Below are 20,684 nucleotides of genomic sequence, written 5' to 3'. Positions count from 1 at the left end.
AGACTGCAATGGCCAATGCAGGGCTTAGTCAGACAAGTGTACCGACAGCAACCTGGTCATGTCACCAGCCTTTAATTTCATTTCCCCTCTATTTCTTACACTTGTTTCTACTTGATCCACCTTAATCTCTCCCTCTACCTAGTTTTTGTCCTTTTCCTAAACATTCTGTAAGTTTTTTGCACATTGTCATGATCCTCTCAAACATTCCATAACAAGATTTACACAATCTCAAATCTTCCTGCATCCCCAAATTCCCTTCTCCTTGCATCCCCTAAATTAGCCCCCATTCCTTTAAGCATTCCTTCTCCTGTCTGCAAAGTGTTGCAGGGAGAGAGATGGTTTGGCTGGTTTCCCACCAGGGCCAACAGGCTAAGCTTTCTCATTTGCTGGTCTTAGGAGTTGTGTGCTCTGGTTTTGGTGATCAAGTTTAGTTGGGTTCCTCTGCCTGCCACTGTTCCTCTCTTCATCGCTGGGTTTCTGTGTTCACTGTGATTAGCATTTAGTCACGAGCTACCCACTAAAGATTCTGTAATGTAATACAACTTCCTAGAAGAATTACGTAGTCCAAGTATTTTGTACTGGCTCCATTTATACTTCTGAAGTAGTAAAATTCTGCAAAATTACATACTATTAATTTGGTTAAAAATAATGCTTTCTACCACCCTGAGTCTTACAGCTGTGTAATTCTGGTAACTGGTTCTATGTTCCTCTAGTAGTGAAAGCTACCTTCAGATTACACTAGAGCCTAAAACTTGTTTTAAACAAATGTGCTCTATCACAGGCTCTTCGGTCTTGTTCCCTGAAGAATGAAAGATCGGAATCAATGACAACTAAACCAATGTTATACAAGAATATCAGAAGTCCAGCATCTTTACATAAAAAGAAATCTCCATATGGTCCCCATGGGGTGGTTAGAAGTTCTGGGTATGGGAAATCCACTTCACTCTCAAAACAGTCTTTTCCAGTTAATGAAAAGAAAACACCAAAAGAAACTTTCAAAAAGATCAGTGTGAAAGCCAAAAATCCTGCAGATAGAGCAAGATCTAAAGGTAATTCTATCATAAGAAGAGCTGATGTTCAAAAATAAGTGTCTGCAAGTTACACTTTTCATTATGATAAATGCAAAGATTTGCTGACATACTAACTTCTGTGTGTGATGTCGAATTTCTATTCTCAGCTTCTTTTTATCTTTGCTTTCCTGGAGTACAAAGAAAGCACTAAAAAGAAAGTCCTATTTTCTGTTCATGTCTTTTGTAACACTAAGGAAAGAATACCAATGTAGTCCTGTGAAAGCTGAGCTGCAAGTAAAGGACTGAACTTTTCTTATTTTTGGGTGAAAAAATTTCATCATATAATTCAGTTTAGCATCTTTGCAGATGATGTTTCCTATCTCCGAGGCATGGGAAAATAACTCTACAGATGCGCAGGTTTTAGCACACTTGTAGCACGTTATGCTTTTAAAAACCCTGCAAGTAGTGTTGGGAAAAGCCATTTAGGATTATGTTGCCCATCTTGGGGAGATGCTTCAGTGGCAGCTGTCAAACTAAGGGACCTTAGTTCCTTAGTGCGTTGCTGTGGCGTTCCCTGAAGAAGAGGAGGGTGTACAGCCAGATGGAGGTGGTGAAGTGAGTGATGAGGCCACTAGCCTCGTTCAAACATGTTCTTCCCTCTCTAGCTGTAACCATTCTCCATAGTAATTTCAGGTGACTTCAGAAGTTAATCTCACCAGAATGCATTCTGCAGGGACCTCTAAAGCGAGGATGAGAATGGCATTGAATCTAACAATCTCCTAATCATCAGTGCTGAGGGAGCACCTTTGTGAGGGGGTAGTGTGGAAAATGTAAAAAGTGTTAAATTTGGAAAATTATCATTGCCTGTTTGTTTTCAGGTATAACATTCCTTAGCAGGAGCTCTTAGTTTAAATTGCTATTGGCAGAAATGAAGTGGCAGTTGTAGTTACTGTCTGTATTTCAGAGGACTAAGATGTGAATAGTTCCATGTTAGTTACTCTCTATGGGGAACTTCCCTGAGTTTTAATTTCCTGTCAAGTTGCGATTTGATGCAACAAATAAATGTTGCACGGCTTTGTATGCTGTCTGCACTCCAAAGTCCATTTTGAAAATTGCTGTGTCTTCACTATAGCTTGAAATATGCTGTATTTCTGTACACTTAGATAACTGGGCACTTCTCAAGCAGAGAACTGAAGTTAACCTTGTTTCATGAAGGATTTATTTTACAGTTACTTGTTTCAGTTGTTCCTTTGGGTTTTGTTTTATCTTGTTATCAGGTCCTTACTTAAAAAAAAACTACAATATTTTCCATAATGTCTCATTGCTCTCAAGTTGCTGTATTTAATTCAGAATTCAAGTTGTAGAATACTTAATTTATATGCCCAAGGGGTTGATCACATGAATAGATATTTTTGAAAGGACATTAAATTCTGAATTTAATTTTGTTCTATTTTACTTTCTGCCTAAATGAAGAAGCCTTATTTGCTACTAGGATAATAAGATCTGCAACAAATGAGCCAACTTTGAAGAGAAGTATCGACAAAGTTATATCTGGCCAATCAGTTGTTAATAATCTTGGACACCAGGCTATGGATTATTGCAGGCAATATCAGCATGTAAGTAATAATCAGTGATGTTGCTAATTAAAGTATGTACAACTTGGTTTGCAGCCTATTTTGTCAAGACTTTTAGTAATTATCACAAGATTGGCAAATGCTGAAATATTGAATAAAGACTTCCCTTTAGTCAAATACTAGTTTTTGCTTTTAAAATATGCAAGTATTATACAGCTTTCCTGTTGCTCAGATAATTCTATTACTTGGGTGGTTCTAGAAATTAATAAGCATTCCAGCTTTAAGTATATAAAAACTACTATTTTGTGGTAGAAAAGGGGAAATTTTAAAATAAAATTTTTACTTTAAAAAAAAAATCTGTTATGAATGTTAAGTAGTACTACTGTTTGGGTTTTTTTTCTATTTGCATTGCATTGCATATTTAACAGCATTTTCTGACTTCTCCAAGATGACTGAATTTGCAGTATCGTGATGGATTTTCTTTCTTCCTTGTAAACTTTATAAAGAAATTATTCATTGAGTACCTAAATCATTACTGCTTTTCAAAAAGTTAGATGCATAATAGAATAATTCTAGTAGCCATGTAGTGGCTGTTATATGAGAGGTGTTTGTTTCTTGTTGTTTTGTGGCTTGTTTTCCTCATACATATTTCAGAAATGAGAAGGTAATTCATTAAAGTAAATGCAGGATGTTTTGCTATTAGAATGTTGGGGTTTTTTTGTTTTCAACTGCCTGATGTGGTTGCTGAGAGCCAAACAAGCCAATTAAATGAAATTGATGAGCGGAATTTTTGGTAAACAAGCAGCTCAATGTAATGTTTCCCTGAATTTTTTTATTCACTAGGATTTATCATTTTCTCCTATCAAAAGTTGTGATAGAGAACTGTATTTGCTAAAACGAGTACAAGTTGCAGAGGAAGACCTGAACACAGCGCGTGATTTGGTTCAACAGCTAACCAGTACGATTTTGCAAAAAGAGAAAGAAATGGAGACAAAGATAACAGAATTGAAAACACAGCATGAAAAAGAGCTTTCTCGGTTGGGTCAGGAAAACTATGTTCTTCAGAGTAAGGTACTTTATCGTCTTGTATCCCATTACTATAGAAAAGGAGAAACACTGCTTCTGAAAATTAAATTAATGTTATTTTACAGTTGTTAATGAGCAGAAAATCCACATTTACACACACGCACTGCTAGTTTGTAAATGCATACCTGCTGTTACGTTTATTGCCCATAAGACATGATCTTTTTTTTAACTACAGAGATAAACTGTTATCCTGAGTTCCTTTAGTTTGTTATATTAAGAGTTCTGCAGCAGTTTATTTGCAAAGTTTAAACTCACTGTTAAAAAAAAATTAACAAATACCACTTGTTACAGATAAGTACTATATATCGAGATATTGTTTATTTTTTGTATGCATTTTTCAATGTTGTGTTTTGTTTATATGGCATATTCCCAGGGTTATTCCACTCTACCCTCCTCTCTAGATACATAAGAACAGAAGAGGGAGGGTAAAACTTTCTTAACCTTTCCCAAACTTTTTATACTTTGTACCTGTTTTGTAATGCTTCTGTAAAACTCCAATAATAAGATTGGCTCACTGGTCTGCTTTCATATGTTAATGAAAAGACTGACCTATTTATATTATAGAAGTGTAGTCCTGTAGAGAGTTCCATATTGCTAACAAAACTTTCTTATTAATTGTGTGTCTTTTTCGTTCTGAAAGTTAAGAAGTATGGAAGAGCTGACTCAAGAAAAGAGATGGACCCATCATACAGCAACAGTTCCTGTCACTGAAGAAAAACTGGCACAAATACAAAAAGAAATTAAAGATCAAGAGATCATTATTCAAGGTTATCAACAGGTATACCACACAGCATATTGAGCTGTGTTCTAGCCAGATTCAGAAACAAAATTGTTTAATGGTTGCTACTTTTCTGTTGAAAACAGTTATCTTGCTATATAAAAAGTAGATGAAATCTAGGTGTGCAGGGCAAACATGTATTGCACAAATGTCTAGTTTGGGCTAACCTTTTCCACAATTCCATGAACTGTTCTAAATTGTAAAAAATACACTGACTTGTCAGTTGAGAACTGGGAAAATACTTTATGGCCAATAAAGAACCACAAACTTTTTGCTTCAAATGTAGTAGAAAACTAGTATTTTTAAGCAGTGTTAGAAATCTGGAGGGATTTATTTTTAAGATATTTTTCACAGGATCTGATTTCAAGGAAACCTCATTAGTGTGCCTGATTTTTATTACTTAGTCAAGTGTAGAAATAGATAAGGCAAGCTTCATAATCCTTTTGCATACTGGCAGCTGTAAAATTAAATAGATTAGTTTAACCAGCTTCCAGCTGGTGCTCAGCAGCATTTCTTGGTACAGGCACAATGTCTTGCCAGTATGGCTCTGAGCATCCCGAATGGGTGATGGTTTGTGTCCAGAGGGTTGGAGCATGGGCAGGCCGAGCTCTGATCTGTCGGCACCCATCCATGTACGTGCTTTTACGATATCGTTGGGAAAGCTTTGCAGAGGAACTGGCCTAGGTTCTACAGAGTGAGCAGACACTTGGACAAGATTGTAGAGGTCACTGTATAGTACTTTAGCATAAAGATAATGAAAGTAGATATCCATTTTAGAAACTCAGTAATAAAACATGTAGTGTTTGCTTCCACTGTTTCAGTAGGCAAACTATGCAAGTCATAGGCAATTGTTTTTGAACTGGATAAAATGGTAATTTATGAACACTCTTTAACTTTGTCTTAGGAAAATGAGAGGTTATACAAGCAAATGAAGGAGCTACAAATCCAAAACAAAAAAAATGAGGAACAAATGTTTAAGGAGAATCAGTGTTTAATGTCTGAATTAATAGCCCTAAGGTAGGCTCATTTAAACATCTGACCTAAAATCTCTGGAGTTTTCAGCTGTGTTTATTATTTTATTTATGAAGAATCACTGCAGAGTCTGTCAGGTGCATGTTTTCCAGTGTTTCTTGGGTTTGTGGGTTTGTTTTTTCTTTTGAGAATTGATTTATGTTGATTATGGGCACTTAGTCTTCTTGCTGATGTTACAGACCTGTGGGAAGACTAGAGCCTTCCATTTGGGGAATATTTCAATGCTAAAATTCAAATATTCATTTCAGAATGTGTAGTAAGTATACTACACTTGTTCTGGTATTATGGCTCTACTCACGTGTCAAAATGTCTTGATACTGTTGTAAGATGCACAGTAGATCAGGGGCCACAAGAGATCCTGGTAGTGGAGGAACCTTTAGATTCACTGCACTGTAGGTCCTGCAAGATTTGTATCCTGTGCTAGTGATGATGAAAAAACCTAGCAATTGCGTGTACTCCTAATTTATAAATCTTTGCTTGGAAGAGGCCCGTAGATGAGCTCCACTGATGCAGAGTAGGTTTTGTTTCCCTCCCTTGTGTAGTCCCAACAAACAAGTTTGTGCGAGGTGAGAAGATTTCACCTTGCAGGTGAAATTTTTTGGTATAAAGATGTACTGCATAGTTGCTTCTTTCTTTGTTTTGAGTCTGCATGGATTGACTTTGTGGTACCATTTCGGGGGGTGTGTGTTTGGTTTTTAGTACGCCACTGTTCGTATGCCAAGTTACCACCTTGCATAACTGTTTCTGCTGTTGCCGTTTAGAGAAAAGATAGAGAAGACTAATATCCAGTCACGAATTGTGCAGGATTCTGAACCAGCCAGAAATCAGAGTTTCACAGAATTGATTTCAGAGCTTCGAGCAGCACAGGTAGGTATATATCAAGCCTGGTTTTCATGCGTTCTTACAAAAACCTCATAACTGTCCATATTGTATATTAATAATGTAAATTAAGTAGTAGAGCATGCTACCCTTCTACAGTGTTAATTATTTGCCACACTTGTATATCACAAATGTCTTATCAAATGAACTTCTCAGAAGTAATCCCCTAAGACATAGATTCACTGAAAGAAATGCAGTGTTGCCATGTTTACTGGCAATTCTGAAATATCTTGAGAGCTTAGAGAAAGTAGTGATACCTCTATAGCTTTCCAGCATAAGACAAATCCAGAAGAGCGTTTATCTCTGCTCAGTACCAAGTTAATTCTAGGAAAGAACATCAGAGTGAAAAGAATCTTTTGTTACTCACTCATGTAACTTTTTTTGTAGTCCTACAGATGCTTGTGTTTTTGCGGGAGGATGTTTAGTAAACTTCATCTTAAAATTAAAGGTTTTCAGGAACTTCTGTTGCTCTGATTACTGCAAGTGGGAGGACTGTTTTGGTACATACTTTCTCTCTCTGATAGTTAGACCATAAATTACAAGCTGCTGCTTCTGGTTTTGGTTGCTTTTTTTTAAACAAACAAACAAACAACAATTGTTTAGGTAAGTGATAAGAGGATCTGGATCCAGTGAGCTTCAGGACCAGCAGAGGCCATCTTGGTCTGACAGAACTGACTTTGAGCTCTTAAGACTCCAGGGGCTCCCTTGGTTCCAGCCTCATAGGTGCTGCGGCTATATTTCCATGTCCTTAGGTCCAGCCTATGAGACTGAATACAAGATCCAAAGGTGGAGAGAGACACACAGACAACACTAATATGGTCAGGCATACAGGTAACGCAGAGAGCAGTGCCTTTGCTCGCACCACAGAAATACAAACAATACTGTTGGAAGCACAAGGAGTACGTATGGCCTGATCCTGTTCAGCAGATCAGGATAGGAGTTCGTTAGCGGTAACACACATACATGCACCTGCTGGCCCTTGCTGGCCTTAGACGCTCGGTGTATTTACTGGCTGGCTCCAAAATCTCAGTCCCCCAGTTGCTGCTTCCTGTACCTGTAGAACCCCAGGACCAGGGGCCTCCGTCTCCAGAGTGGCACTGGCACTGAGACCTTTCGTCCTTCTTAATTGTGAGGTTTGCTAGTGAGCACACATAAACAATCAGAACACAGAGTGCGTGCAGGAAATGGCGAGAAAGGGAATGTAGTAAGATGAACTGTTGGACAATATATTTGTCCATTTAAGCTACAGTCTTAAGTCTTAGAAATAAGTAAAGCCATTTTCTTTACTGACCCTCTCAAAAGGCAGGTGTTTTCTACTTCTAAGAGTTATGTAAGACTTATTTAAAAAAATATATGTTTTTTTTATGTTTAGCTTAAGTTTTCCCAAGTTCTGCTATAGCAAGGCCTGAGAATAATACCAAAACTAGAAAACCTCATTGCTGCTGTGATCTGACACAACCGTTGTAATTTAATCATTGTATGGTGAAAAAGCACGTTCAAGTTTTTTGTATGACAAGTTGTGTTTAATTTTTCTTGTCTTACTGTTTTCTCTAAAACTCAGAAGGAAGAAACTAAATTACAAGAAGAGATAAGACGTCTCAAACAAGATAAGCAAGCTCTTGAGGTAGACTTGGGACAAGCAAAGAAGGAGAGAGATGTAGCAAAAGTCCAGATTGCATCCACATCAAGTAAAGCACCTTCATTTTTTTGAATAATTTTGCCTACTCTGTGCTTCACTAAATAAATATGGAACTAAAACTTGTTTCCTATTAAAATTTTAATTAGTCAAATGCATCTAGACCATTTCCAAATATTGTCTAAACTTCCAATAAAAGCAGACGGTGAAGGACACGGTACAGTACCATTGGCACTCTACTAGAAAGCCTTTCCTTGTATCCAGCCATACTCTTTGTTGTTGCCTATTAAGTCTAATTTCTTGCCCATCTTCCACTGGGCATGCAAAACAGATGCCATTTATATGACAATTCTATTCATTTGAAAAGGTTGACGATGTTGCATCTTAGTCTCCTATTTAGATCTTGCCCATTATTCACCTGTAACTTATGCTCTGTGACTTTTTTCCAACATTCTTATGAGAATTCTTTCCAGTTTGACCTTAGCTTTCTTAATGAGAGAAGGCCAGAAATCAGACTCTTTCACTTGCAATATCAGGCATCACAAATGCTAAGAGCTGTAATATTTACCTCTATGTCTCTTCTCAAAATGCTTGATCCCTAAATGGGAAGAGTACGGTCAATACATATCTAAGAATATATTCTGTATTGTCATCCATGTTGTTACTGCAAATTTGTTTACTAGAGTGTGATCAAGAATAGATCCTCCCTGGGATTCTGTTTTAAATGTGCTCCATGGTAAACTTTGTGTACTACTATGTATGAGAGAAAAAAGGTGGGGCGTTTGTGGTTTTTTTTTTTTAAATACTGTTGCATTTAAAATCCTAATTAGGGTCTGGTTTTAAAACTTTGCTGCAGTGACGGGCTTGTCAAAAGAGTAAATGTATGAAATGTGCTGAGAAGGTTAGTATTGACTAATTACTTATTCAACACATAATTACTAATAAAACAATACTAAGGATGTTTTATTCTTGTAGGTGAAAAGTCCTATGAATTTAAAGTTATGGAAGAATCATACAAACAGGAAATTGCTCATTTAAAAAGAAGGCTTCAGTGGTATGCAGAAAATCAAGATCTTCTGGATAAAGATGCAGCCCGTCTTAAAGATGCAAGAGAAGAAATTGAGAAACTAAAACTGGAGGTGATAATATCTAGCTTTATCTAAGAAGTTGGAACTTAAAATTATTTCTTGTCTGGTGATGAGTATAACGTAATTCTGTCCTTCATAACAATCACATTTTTTTCAAGAAAAAAACACGTAAACTCTTTATAACCTTTAAATCAAATGTGGAGTCTTTATATGTAAAATTGGTATTACTGCATGCGCAGTGACAGTTGCGAGTGCAGAATTCTTAAAACCTGATTTTGCTTCTATTGGACGTCTTGATGATGCTTCTGGAAACAAAAATAATGTGTTTTCTTAAAGCCTGCAAATTTCTTGACTAAGGAAGGGAAGTACATTGTTACATTAACAACTCAAAACATCCCTGTCATTCTCTTTTCCCTCTTTTTACTCCATGGTAGCATAGGCAACACTTTTTTTTGTTTTTCCTAAGTACCAGTTCTAAATTCTTTCATAGGAAAATTCTCTGTTTGCTGTAGTAGGGAGGAAAAAGCCAAAACATTTGAAATATAAAGCAAGCAAAAGTAATAAATGAATCTTGAATAGCTCTGAGATTTGCATTGCCTGCTTGTCAGTATATTTGACTTAGGATTCACAGAAATAAAGAATTTTACCAGTGATAAAATATAATCGATCTTGGAATTTTTTCGTAGTGTTTTATTAGAGAGGTGACAGATGAAAGGAGGTGCTTCTGAAGGAGCTCCCTTAAACACCACCATATCAAATGGTGATCAACATATCATTGCTGTGAAAGATTTGCATTTTCTCCAGGATGGACTGGTGTAAAGCTTTGAGTCTTTGTGGCCAGACTTTATGGGAGTGCAGGAACTTTAGCCATTCAGTTCCCAACCCTGATCCTGAGAGCTAGCGTTTATTTAGGCACAACATAACGTTGCTTTTTGGCTGTTTCTATATCTCATAGCCTTGCAAATCACAAACTATTTTCTTAATTCACGCTGAATTCATGTAATGTACTGTAGTACTTTATATTATAGCTTCTTAACTAAGCCTGCATACTGGAAGTATGGGAGGAAGAAGCAGATTTACTGGTCTGAAGACAAATATGTCCCAGAATTGAAGTTCTCTTCTAGATTTCCATAGCTAGTTTCAGCTCCTTTGATCTTAACTGGCTTGAAGAAGCTGTAACTTAGTTTAAGAACCTGAAGAATCAGTTAGTACAGAAATTACTGTTACCAGGCTTTAAGTTGCAGAATACTTCCAGTATAATGTGTGTGTTTGAGGTGCTTGCTTTTGTACTACAGGACAATGTCTCTGAACATATATTTCAGTTTATTTTCTCATAAATTGGATAGGTTGAGAAGCTCAGAGCTGAAGCTGGAGATCAGAGTGTGCAACAGAAGAAACGTTTGCGAGACAGAGCAGCGGATGCTAAAAGAATTCAGGATCTTGAGCGACAAGTATACAATAATAGAACTGTGTTTCGTTTAACCTTTATTTCAGATAAGGTCTCTTATAACACAGCCCTTTCATAAGGATAAAGCATTGAATGAAGCCCTGTGATAAAGTAACTTGTGCTATGGAACACAACACAAAAAGCTGCAGTTATTTATGTACAAAGGGCTCTTCTGCTACTATGTTCTAATAAGCTACAGACACCCCTTTTAAAATCCTTTTAACGTTAACATACTGTTTCTTGGAAAGGGACAAGAGGGCAAAAGCACACCAAGATTGCTGTTTATCTTCTAAGACTCCTTTTGCCCATATTCAGTAACCCCTTAACATTGTGACCAATTTCAACCAAGGTGATTCAGGAGTAGGGGTTTAGATTTTATTGGATTCCTACAAGATTCATGAAAACTGGGGGAGTAGAGACCTTAAAATCCATTTTTCTAGTAAGGAAAAGTCTACTTTTCTACTGAGGAAGTGGACCTTTCTGAATCTTAGGAGATGGCAGCTGCATTTGGTAGGGATGTGGGACAAATGGGAAAGAGCCTCTGCAATATTCTAATGTGAAGAATATCTTATCCATAGATAAAAGAAGAGCTTGTAATAAGCCTTGCATGCAAGGTGTTAGTTTTATTTTATTGCAGACTCTAAAATAAAAAGCATATAATCTGTTATTGGGAGAAGAATTTCAATACTGTTATAAAATATCTCTGTAACAGTTGGAAAAGTAGAATGTGAATGTAATTCCAGAAAAAAGCAAATACTTCAACAGCATTAAGAGCCATATACAACTTAAGTGCGAAGAAAGTAAATAAAAGGTCCATTTGACATACGACAATCTGAAGACCAGAGCAATGTTTTGTTTAAGATGATTTCTCAGTCAATCAGTAAGAGATGACAAGTCTTGCTTTTCTGTAAACAATAACATAAATGTAAACAATGTAAAAAATTCTCAACATATGCATCTCTAGTTTTCATTCTTCACCCAGCTTAAGTGAGTGGATGACATTTGTTAACCTTCTGTCACTTACTTCAGTTCACTTTTCAACAGAATTTTATTTGTTTTGACTTCTAACTTAATTTTCTTTTTGATAGATCAGAGAAATGGAAGGAATTCTAAAAAGAAGGTATCCAAATTCTTTGCCTGCTTTGATTTATGCTGCTGCTACTGCTGAGAAAACTAATGATCTTTCAGCTAAAACAAGCACAGTTGATTTTTTGGAGAGAAGAATAAAAAAGTTAGAAACAGAACTTGAAGGTAAAGATGATGAAGCTAAAAACAGTCTCCGTGCCATGGAACAACAATTTCAGAAAATAAAGGTAAAAGTTGGAGGCTTGTTGAGTAGTCTGCTCTGCAATTAAGAGTCACAAGGTTACTGGCATGTAACACAGAGTAGTGGTGAAAACTGAAGGCAAAGACCACATGCAAGGGAAAAAATATTCAAAGAATTTATAACCAGAATTTCAGTAGCTTCGGCACCTAAGATGAAAAGAGCATTGAAATTGGTAGAGTAGTATTGAAACTGAGAGGACAAGTTCTTGAGGCATAATAATTTAATTCTTAGAATTAGGATAAGTGGATTTCATCCTGTGGGTCAGAGGAGCTGCTTACCTAATTCCTTCCAGTACCAAAGGCTGTGGTTCCAAATGGCCGCTGACTGGGCATTTCTGCAGAGAACGACTGGGAACACTAAATGTTCTGTCCAAAACTTACATGATACCGAGTCTTAAGACTTGGGTTAGGAAGTGTGGAAGTCTGGCATCTTACTTCAAGGAAAAGGTGAACAGGAAAGGAAAGCAGTGGCCGCTTGTTCCTCGTTTTCTCCACAGGAGTAACTCATCCTGCTTTCCTTGGAGGCTATCTAAGGTATTAAGATGGGTTAGGTTCTCCTCAGCTCCTTAGGAAGAAAGATTCTGTGTGTCTCTGAATTCATACTTCTATATTTAATAAATAAATAAAATAAAAATCTGTCCTGTTTAAACTTTAAGATATTTTTTTAAAGTACAATTTTGAGGCATGTGACAGTAATGTTTGCAAACTGACACATGGCAATTACATAACGGCAGATTAAAAAAAAAAAAAGACTTCTTGCTGTATTAAAATAAGATGTTACTCTGCCTGTCAGAGTTGGTAACATCCAAAGACAACTTAATTATATAAAAATGAAATAGTTTCTTGTCAATTTCATTTTCTTTCCCATAGCTACTGCATTCATTGTGAGTAGAGGATTACTTTGTAGTGAATGTTTTGAGTAAATCTGTTTTACAGCAGACTTAAGTTTCCTTCACATTTTTTTTTTCACTCTGAACTGATTGAGTAGCGTTGTTAGTAATACTCATGTGTATCCTGTCTTGTGAAATCTTGCTTCAGATGTGCACTAACTTTAAAGAAAAATAGGAAGAGCTAATAATAAAAGTACACTGAAGGAACCTGCTTTTTCTTCCCCTCCTCCCACTCCCCTCCCATAGATACAGTATGAGCAAAGACTTATAGAGCTTGAGCAGCTACTTGCCTACAAATTTATGAGTGAATCACCAAAACTGAACAGTGATAAAGCCAGTTATACAGAACTTGAACAGCAGCTTCAGAATCTAAAGACGACCCATCAGATCACTGTTAAAAACCTCCAGACAGAAATTGAAAACCTTAAAAGCCAAAATTCCCAATTAAAACTCAGAAGTAAAAAGAATAATAAAGACTTAGAGTCCCCAGACTCTCAAATGAAACAAGGTAACACAAAAGACAGACTGTTAAAACTAAATGAAGAACTGGTCACCAAAAACAGAGAAATACAAGACCTTACAAAAACTGTAGAGAAACTTCAAAAAGAAAGGATGATGATGTTGTCTGATAATAATTTGAGAAATAAAACCGATAATAAGGAAAACTCTACAGAGATCTTGAAAAAGAATACCTCAGCAACAGATAAAAGGAACGCCAGCAACAGTGAACCCTTTCCAAGTGTTTTCAACACTGACAAAATATACCAGCCACATACCTTTTCGGATTCTAATCTCTCGGAAGTTCTGCAAGAAAATGCACAGCTGAAAGAGGAGCTTGAAAGATTGTCTCTAGAAATGAACCAGCAGAGGGTGAAGTCTCAAGCAACACTGGCTTATTCTGAAAATAACATACGAAGGTAAATGCTCAGACATGTTTCTTTAAAAACCTTGTTAAAGTGTTGACTGATACAGGATTGAAGCGACACATTAACACCTCAGCCATAGGTGAAGCTACTTATACTTGGCCAGTGTTCTCTGTAAATTTCACTTTTACTGTTTGTTTTTGGTTTGGGGTTTTAGTTGTGGGGGCGTGTTGTTTGGGTTTTTTAGAGCAGTGCACTGTCATGCTTCTTTCTACAGGCAAACCTATATTAGTCCTTCTTATTAATAATACAAATCATCATGGTTTTGAGTAAAAAGATCTCAGTATAAATTGCTGCATCTTTGATGCCTTGTATTTGTGTTGTATAGCATTAATATTTGGTACACATACTTTCCTTCAAACTGGGGTATGCTTTCAGTGGGATTTACTTGGCCAACTGTAGAAACTTTACACTTCACCTGGTCTCCCTTAGATCCCTTCATAGTCAAAGTAGAGGAAATTGGCATATTCAGATTGCAACACATTCTGTTCTGAAGTAGATACCTGAAGTAGGACGGCTGAATTATGATTTAAAAGCACCTATTTTCTATCCATTTTTTAATAAGAGGAGCAAAAAACCAGATGACTGGCTGAGTTTTCTGTATTATAGTTGCCTCTAGTTAAATGAAGCACACATCCAACATTGTAGGCTTCACACCTGGTCATCCCTCCAGAGCAGTAGGAGTAGGGGTGGTGCTATCTTGTGAGGTTTTGTTATGAAATTTCAGACATGCCACCTTTGATGTTTTCGATATTTTATATATTCAAGTGAGAAACTTTGCCACGTTTTTGAAGAACTGTCTGTAGCTGCTTTACTACATCTTCTTTTCCTCTCACTCTGTTCAGGATACAGGAAGACACAGCAGAATACATTGCATCTCTGAAAGCTTCCCATCAGAGGGAAGTGGAGAAGATTCTTTGCCAGCATGCAAAGGAGCATTCTACTTCTAAAGTAGCTGAACTAAACAGCAGAATTTCAACACAAGAGGTAAGATACAGTAGGTAACATTCATTACATATAGATGTCTGTTAAAGTTATTTCTTTCTAGACTACTATAAACTTTATCTTTCTTTGAAGTAGGGTCTATTGTTTTAAAAATGGGCTTGTGCCACTGTATTTGCAGAATCACAGAATGGCTGAGGTTGGAAGGGACCTCTGGAGCTCATCGTGTTCCCCCCCTGCTCAAGCAGGGTCATCTAGAGCCAGTTGCTCAGGACCATTCTAGATTGCTTTTGAATATCTCCATGGAGGGAGATTCCCAACCTCTCTGGGCTTACAGACCCAAACACGTGCTTCGTCACCCTCACAGTAAAGACATTTTCCTTATGGTCAGACAGAACCTCCTATATATCAGCTTGTGCCCTTTGCTGCTTCTCCTGTCACTGGATACCACCAGAAAGAGCCTTTGCACCCTCTCCTCAGATATTTGTAAACATTGATGAGATTCACTAAGCCTTGTCTCCTCCAGGCTACAGTCCCAATTCTCTCAGCCTTTCCTCATATGAGAGGTGGTCCAGTACCCTCATCACCATCTTAGTGGCCCTTTGCAGACTCTCTCCAGTAGCTCCATGTCTCTTGCACTGGGGAGCCCAGAACTGGACATGGCACTCCAGATGTGGCCTCACTAGAGCTGAGTAGAGGGGAAGGACCACCTTCCTCAACCAGCTGGCAACGTTCATACTAATGCAGCCCAGGATACTGTTAGCTTTTTGTTCAGCTTGGTGTCTGCAGCAGAACCCCCAGGTCCTTTTGTGCCAACCTCCTTTCCAGCTGGGCAGCCCCCAGCCTGTCCTGGTGCCTGGGGTTGTTCCTCCCAGGAGCAGGACTTTGCACTTCCCTGTGTTGAAGTTCATGAGGTCCCTGTCAGCCCATTTCTCCAGCCTGTCGGGGTCCCTCTGGATAACAGTACAACCCACTGGTGTATCAGCTGCTCCTCCCAGTTTTATACGATCAGCAGACTTGCTGAAGGTACATTCTGCCCCATCATCCAGATCATTAATGAAGATGTTGAACAGGATTGGACCCAGAATTGACAATTCTACACACCACACCCCCCAAGTTACTGGCCTCCAACTAGACTTTGTTACACTCATCGCCACCCTCTGCCACAGCCATTTAAGTCAGTTTGCAATCCACTTTGCTGCTTGTCCAACCTGTACTTCATCAGCTCCTCTGTGAGGATCTTAGAGGAGACAGTGGTGAAAGCCTTACTACTGAAATCCAGGTAGGCAATATCCACTGCTCTCCCTTCATCTGCCAAGCTGATCATTTCATCATAGAGGGTTATCACGTTGGTCAAGCTTCCCCTTTGTGAATGTATGCTTACTACTTCTGACCAGTTTCTTGTCCTTCATGTGCCTGCCAGGTTTCCAGGATTAGTTTCTCTATCACCTTCCCAGGGATGGAGGTGAGGCTGACTAGCCCGTGGTTCCCTGCATCCTCCTTCTTGCCCTTTTTGAAGGCAGGAGTGACATTTGCCCTCAGCACACATGGTTGCATCCCATCAGGGCCATGGACTTATCTATGTCCAGTTTGCGTAAGTATTCCCTGATGAGATCCTCTTCCACCAAGGGTGTATATTCCTTGTTCTAGACCTGCCTCCTCATCTCTGGAGCCTTGGATTCCTGAAGGCCGGTCTTGCTAGTAAAGACTGAGGTGAAGAAGGCATTCTCCTTAGCATTTTCCATGTCCTGGGTTACTAGGGCCTCTGCCCATTCACCAGCAGGCCCACATTTTCTCTAGTCTTCTGTTTGCCACTTTAAGGTATTTATAGAAGCCCTTCTTGTTGTCTTTGCCAGTCTTGCCTGTTTCAGTTCCAGCTGGGCTTGGACTTTCCTAACCACATCTCTGCATGCTCAGACAGTGTCTCTATGTTCTTCCCAGGTTACCTGTCCTTGTTCCCACTGTCTGTAGGCTTCCTTTTCATGTCTGAGTTTTTGATAGGAGTTCTTTGTTCATCCATGCAGGCCTCCTAGCGTTTTTGTCTGACTTTCTGCTTGTTGGGATGGACTGCTCTTGAGCTTGGAGGAGGTGATCCTTGAATGTCAACCAGCTTTCTTGGGCTCCTCTTCCTCCCCAGGACCCCATCCCATCTTTCAAGCAGATCTCTGAAGAGGCCAAAGTCTGCTCTCCTGAAGTCCAGGGTCGTGATCGTGCTTTTTGGCCTGCTCCCTCTTCTCAGGATCCTGAACTCCACCATCTCATGGTCACTGCAGCCAAGGTTGCCTTTGACATTTGCATCTCTAACAAACCCTTCCTTGTTTGTCAGTTTAAGGCCCAGCAGAGCACCTCTCCTCACTGGCTCCTCTATCACTTGGGTCAGGAAATTGTCAACAGTGCTCTCCAGGAACTGTGCTGTGTTGTTCCTCCAGCAAGTATCAGGGTTGTTGAAGTCCCCCACAAGGACCTGGGCCTGTAATTATATTTGTGCATTAAAATTTTGGGAGAAGTTTTACACATGGTATGAAGGTAGAAAGAGCTGTGGCATTCAGATTATCTCAGAACTTTATAACTGAGGAAAGTAATTTGAAGATTGAGACTTGTTTTCATATACTTTATATGTTACACATGTTATTGAACAACCCTCTACGTGGATTGTTAAACAGCAGATATGCACACGTGTTCGAGGTAGTATTGTTAATAGATGCATCACTTATCCCTGCAGTACTATAATGCTGATTATGTTTTTGTCCTATTTCTTCTCTACAGGTTTTCACATGTCATGTTAATATGTTCACATGTTAATGATGAATATTTTTAATCTTTTTCTAGATATTAATAAGACATCTCCAAGAACAAATCGGTGAACAACAGAGACATCAGGAAGCCCTTCTAGTTTCACAGACGCGAGAGAAACTCCTACAAAAAGAGGTATATTTAAATTTCAATTGGGGGTAGCTTATTCTAGTAAGAGTTTTCACTTTCATCCTTGTAAAGCCTCAAATAATGTATAGTAAAATAAATCTTAGAAACAGGTTCTTTCTCAATTGCTTCTACATCAGTTATGTCCGAGAATGCAATGTTTTTCTAATCTGAACAAGAGAACAACACAGCACAGAAGGTGGAACTTTGACATCCTTTGATTTTTAATTTTTTTTAACTATTTTTAATGTTAGAAATGTCTGACACCTGTATGAAAATTGATCAGCAGGTTAATCCAAGCATTCATAGCCTCTTCTTTGAGAGTTGTGATGGGTAGTAAATAGACTGCAGGACTTGCTCTTTATTAAGAGGATATTTTATTATTGTTTTCAATTTCTTTGTTCAGATAAAGCCTTCGTTCTTGCATCCTTCATTGCCATAAAACTGACTTAGGCAATTACATTCTTGGTTTTCTCCTTTGATATCTATGAAACTTGAGGTCTTTTAAGAAGAGGTTAGTTGTAATAGTTCTTCTGAAATTCACTGGGTTTTGAGAGGGGTATTCTAGGGTTTTCCTAATCTACTTGTATTAATAGCATATAATCTAAAAATTACACTTGTTCATGTTTTTATTTTTGGGTTAATATTGTGTAGAATTGGTGTCTATCATTTAGCTCATGCTTTTTTGAACCATTGGCTGTGCTTTTGTCCTTCTCGAAGAGCTGCCAATCTTTTTTTTTTTTTTCCTTTTTTCTTTTCTTTAATCATCTCCTGTTCAGGGGGAGGCTATAGCCTCTCTTAGCATTGTGCCTATGCTTCATTCACCTTCCTGTTGATCTCCATTGCTAATTTTCACTTCATTTTGATAATACAGTAACCTGCAGGAGTTATTAAAAAGAATTCTCCTATTCTGTAAGGGACTGAGAACTCCAGACATTTAATCATGTTTGCTGCCCTTATTTAGAAGAAATGAGAGAAGTATCAGTGTGTGTTTAGTACATACTTAATATAATTAATCTTGATCTTACTAAACTCATTTGGTATTTATCTTATCCATGCAACATTCCACCTCTGCTGTGAGGTATTTATAGAAAAAGCGAGGGTTTGTAGGGAGAGATAAAAGATCTCCTATTAAACAAGCTCTGTATTTGCAGGATAAAGGCTGAGATTTTGGGTTCATATTACAAATCTAATGGTAGATGTCACCTTTCCCTGCAAAGCTTGTTTCACTCAGCAAATCTCAGTGTACATATAATACTTCCTCCTGGGAAAATAGGGCGAGAGTACAAGGAGACAAATGTTATTCAACAGTTTTGTTTCTTCTCTGCCTGTTTGCTTTACAGATTATTAATGATAGTGATGGTGAAGAGAATGATCATCTTATGTGGTACAGGCTGAATTCGAGGTGCTGGTATTTAAGAAAATGTAATTGAATGCCTTTGTTACAAAAATCATTGCAAGACTATACAGAGGGCAGTATCAAAGTAAAGCCTTGCTTTTACCCTCTAGCATGATTGCTGCACTGCTTATTAAATACATTTTAAGTATTAAATGGTTAAATAAGTTGAGCTGAAAAATGAAGGCAACAAACCTGCAAATGGAATTAGTCTTGATAGGGAAAACCACTACCGTTTGTAACAGGCTTGAGAGTCCTCTGTCTAAAACGGTGGTACCTCAAAAAAGGCAACCTTTTTTTCTGAGTGTCACTGGAACATTCTTCTTTGATTAATAATCTCAGAAATGCTCTTCATGGGTGTTTTTCATTAACTCTATACTTCTCTTGTATAGCAGCTTCCGTGTAGGACAGCATTGTATTTAACATAGTTCTGTTGCTGGCAAAATATATGGAGCCCATTTTCTCCTGGGGCTTTTTTCCCTTCGTGACATCATTCCTACGTGATTTTTTCTTGTATTGAATTATGTACTTGAGATGACGCATCAGCCCTTCCCTTCAGCGAGGCAACTCAGCAGATGAGCAGCAGGCACTCATTTTCACAGATCTTCCGAAACAAAGACATCTGCTCCTCTGCCAAACGTGGCTGAAATTGGTCCACAGCTTCAAAGCTGCTGGAGTAATGGACAGGCAAAAATGCAATAACATAGGCCTTGTTATTTTAGAAAAAATGGAAATAATAGTAAGGCATCTTGGAGTCGCTTCTCAGTGAGAGGGACAACATCTCTTACGAAGTACTCAATGCTTCTGGCTACTTGAATTCAGCAGCAGAGAGCCAAGGATGGCTGAGTGCTTGAAGAGGGTCAGCAGTTTGCAGATTTATTGGGTAAGGGAAGCTAAGGGTTCTAATAAAGGATGAAGACTTCAAAGCTTTTACTTCAGTTTACTTATACACATGAAGAAAGTGAACGAAAAAAGCTCAGGATGTTCAATGAAGAAATATAAAGTTACTGAAAATAGGCAAAGAATGAGAAGAAACCAGTAGAGCTTTATAAGAAAACTTACCTGAATTTCTGGAGGATGAGGATATCAGTTGTAAGTCTTTGGTAGAGTTGATTTCACCTGGCAGTTATTAGACCAAAGGGGGTTTGTAATCATGTCTGTTAGCAGCATGTCTCTTCTTAATTTATTCCTTGGAAATACAACGGTACATTTTATATCTGATCTTTATCCAGGGTGTTAGAAGGGATTGTGTTAGAACATCTAATCGTAATATTTTCTATTAATTTTTAGTACGTTTAGAAGCATAAAAATTTTCTGTGAATTCACTTCATAACATACTACAAACAGGATTGGATTTAACAAAAAGGCCTGTATTTTCATATCCTCTTGCTACTTCTTATAAATGAAAGATCCTAATCTAAGCCCCTGTTTAAGCTTTTGAATAAAGGGGATTACTCTTTTAGGTCTTCCTTTCTGCAGCTTTTGAATGGAATGATTTAACAACGCAAATACGCTTTGAAAGGAATCTGTTTTACACACTACTTAACACAATGATAACAATTTTCATCAATTCTCTCAAACTGTAGGTGACAAAATTGTTGGAAGAACTGAGAGAGGCTAAGGAGAGCCAGAGTCCTGAAATGAAACATTTCTTGTGCCTGGAAAAGAAAATCAAGCATATAGAGACCAGACACGCAGTAAGAGAGCAAGAAATCCAAAAGGTACACCAGAGCCTGTCTGCATTTGCTTCTCAAGAGC

At 38.0% G+C, this 20,684-nt stretch overlaps 1 protein-coding gene across 11 annotated transcripts in view; it reads left to right on the top strand.

Moving 5' to 3' along the window:
• Positions 1 to 20,684, top strand: part of CEP162 (centrosomal protein 162) — a 48,432-nt gene that overhangs the window by 22,473 nt on the left and 5,275 nt on the right. For 10 of the 11 annotated variants that reach the window (XM_054821079.1, XM_054821082.1, XM_054821088.1 and 7 more), the window contains 14 exons: positions 782 to 1,049; positions 2,484 to 2,626; positions 3,428 to 3,655; positions 4,311 to 4,448; positions 5,353 to 5,465; positions 6,242 to 6,347; positions 7,921 to 8,047; positions 8,971 to 9,134; positions 10,430 to 10,534; positions 11,619 to 11,843; positions 12,993 to 13,663; positions 14,515 to 14,656; positions 17,441 to 17,539; positions 20,513 to 20,647. In XM_054821079.1, the coding sequence (XP_054677054.1) occupies positions 782 to 1,049; positions 2,484 to 2,626; positions 3,428 to 3,655; positions 4,311 to 4,448; positions 5,353 to 5,465; positions 6,242 to 6,347; positions 7,921 to 8,047; positions 8,971 to 9,134; positions 10,430 to 10,534; positions 11,619 to 11,843; positions 12,993 to 13,663; positions 14,515 to 14,656; positions 17,441 to 17,539; positions 20,513 to 20,647 (2,664 nt within the window). The remainder of the gene's footprint in view (positions 1 to 781; positions 1,050 to 2,483; positions 2,627 to 3,427; positions 3,656 to 4,310; positions 4,449 to 5,352; positions 5,466 to 6,241; positions 6,348 to 7,920; positions 8,048 to 8,970; positions 9,135 to 10,429; positions 10,535 to 11,618; positions 11,844 to 12,992; positions 13,664 to 14,514; positions 14,657 to 17,440; positions 17,540 to 20,512; positions 20,648 to 20,684) is intronic. The other variant, XM_054821080.1, reaches the window with a different exon arrangement.

Source organism: Grus americana, chromosome 3 (genome assembly GCF_028858705.1).
Source record: "Grus americana isolate bGruAme1 chromosome 3, bGruAme1.mat, whole genome shotgun sequence".
Lineage (NCBI taxonomy): Eukaryota > Metazoa > Chordata > Aves > Gruiformes > Gruidae > Grus > Grus americana.
The sequence above is the reverse complement of the archived record's forward strand: the minus strand, read 5'-3'. Positions and strand labels throughout refer to the sequence as shown.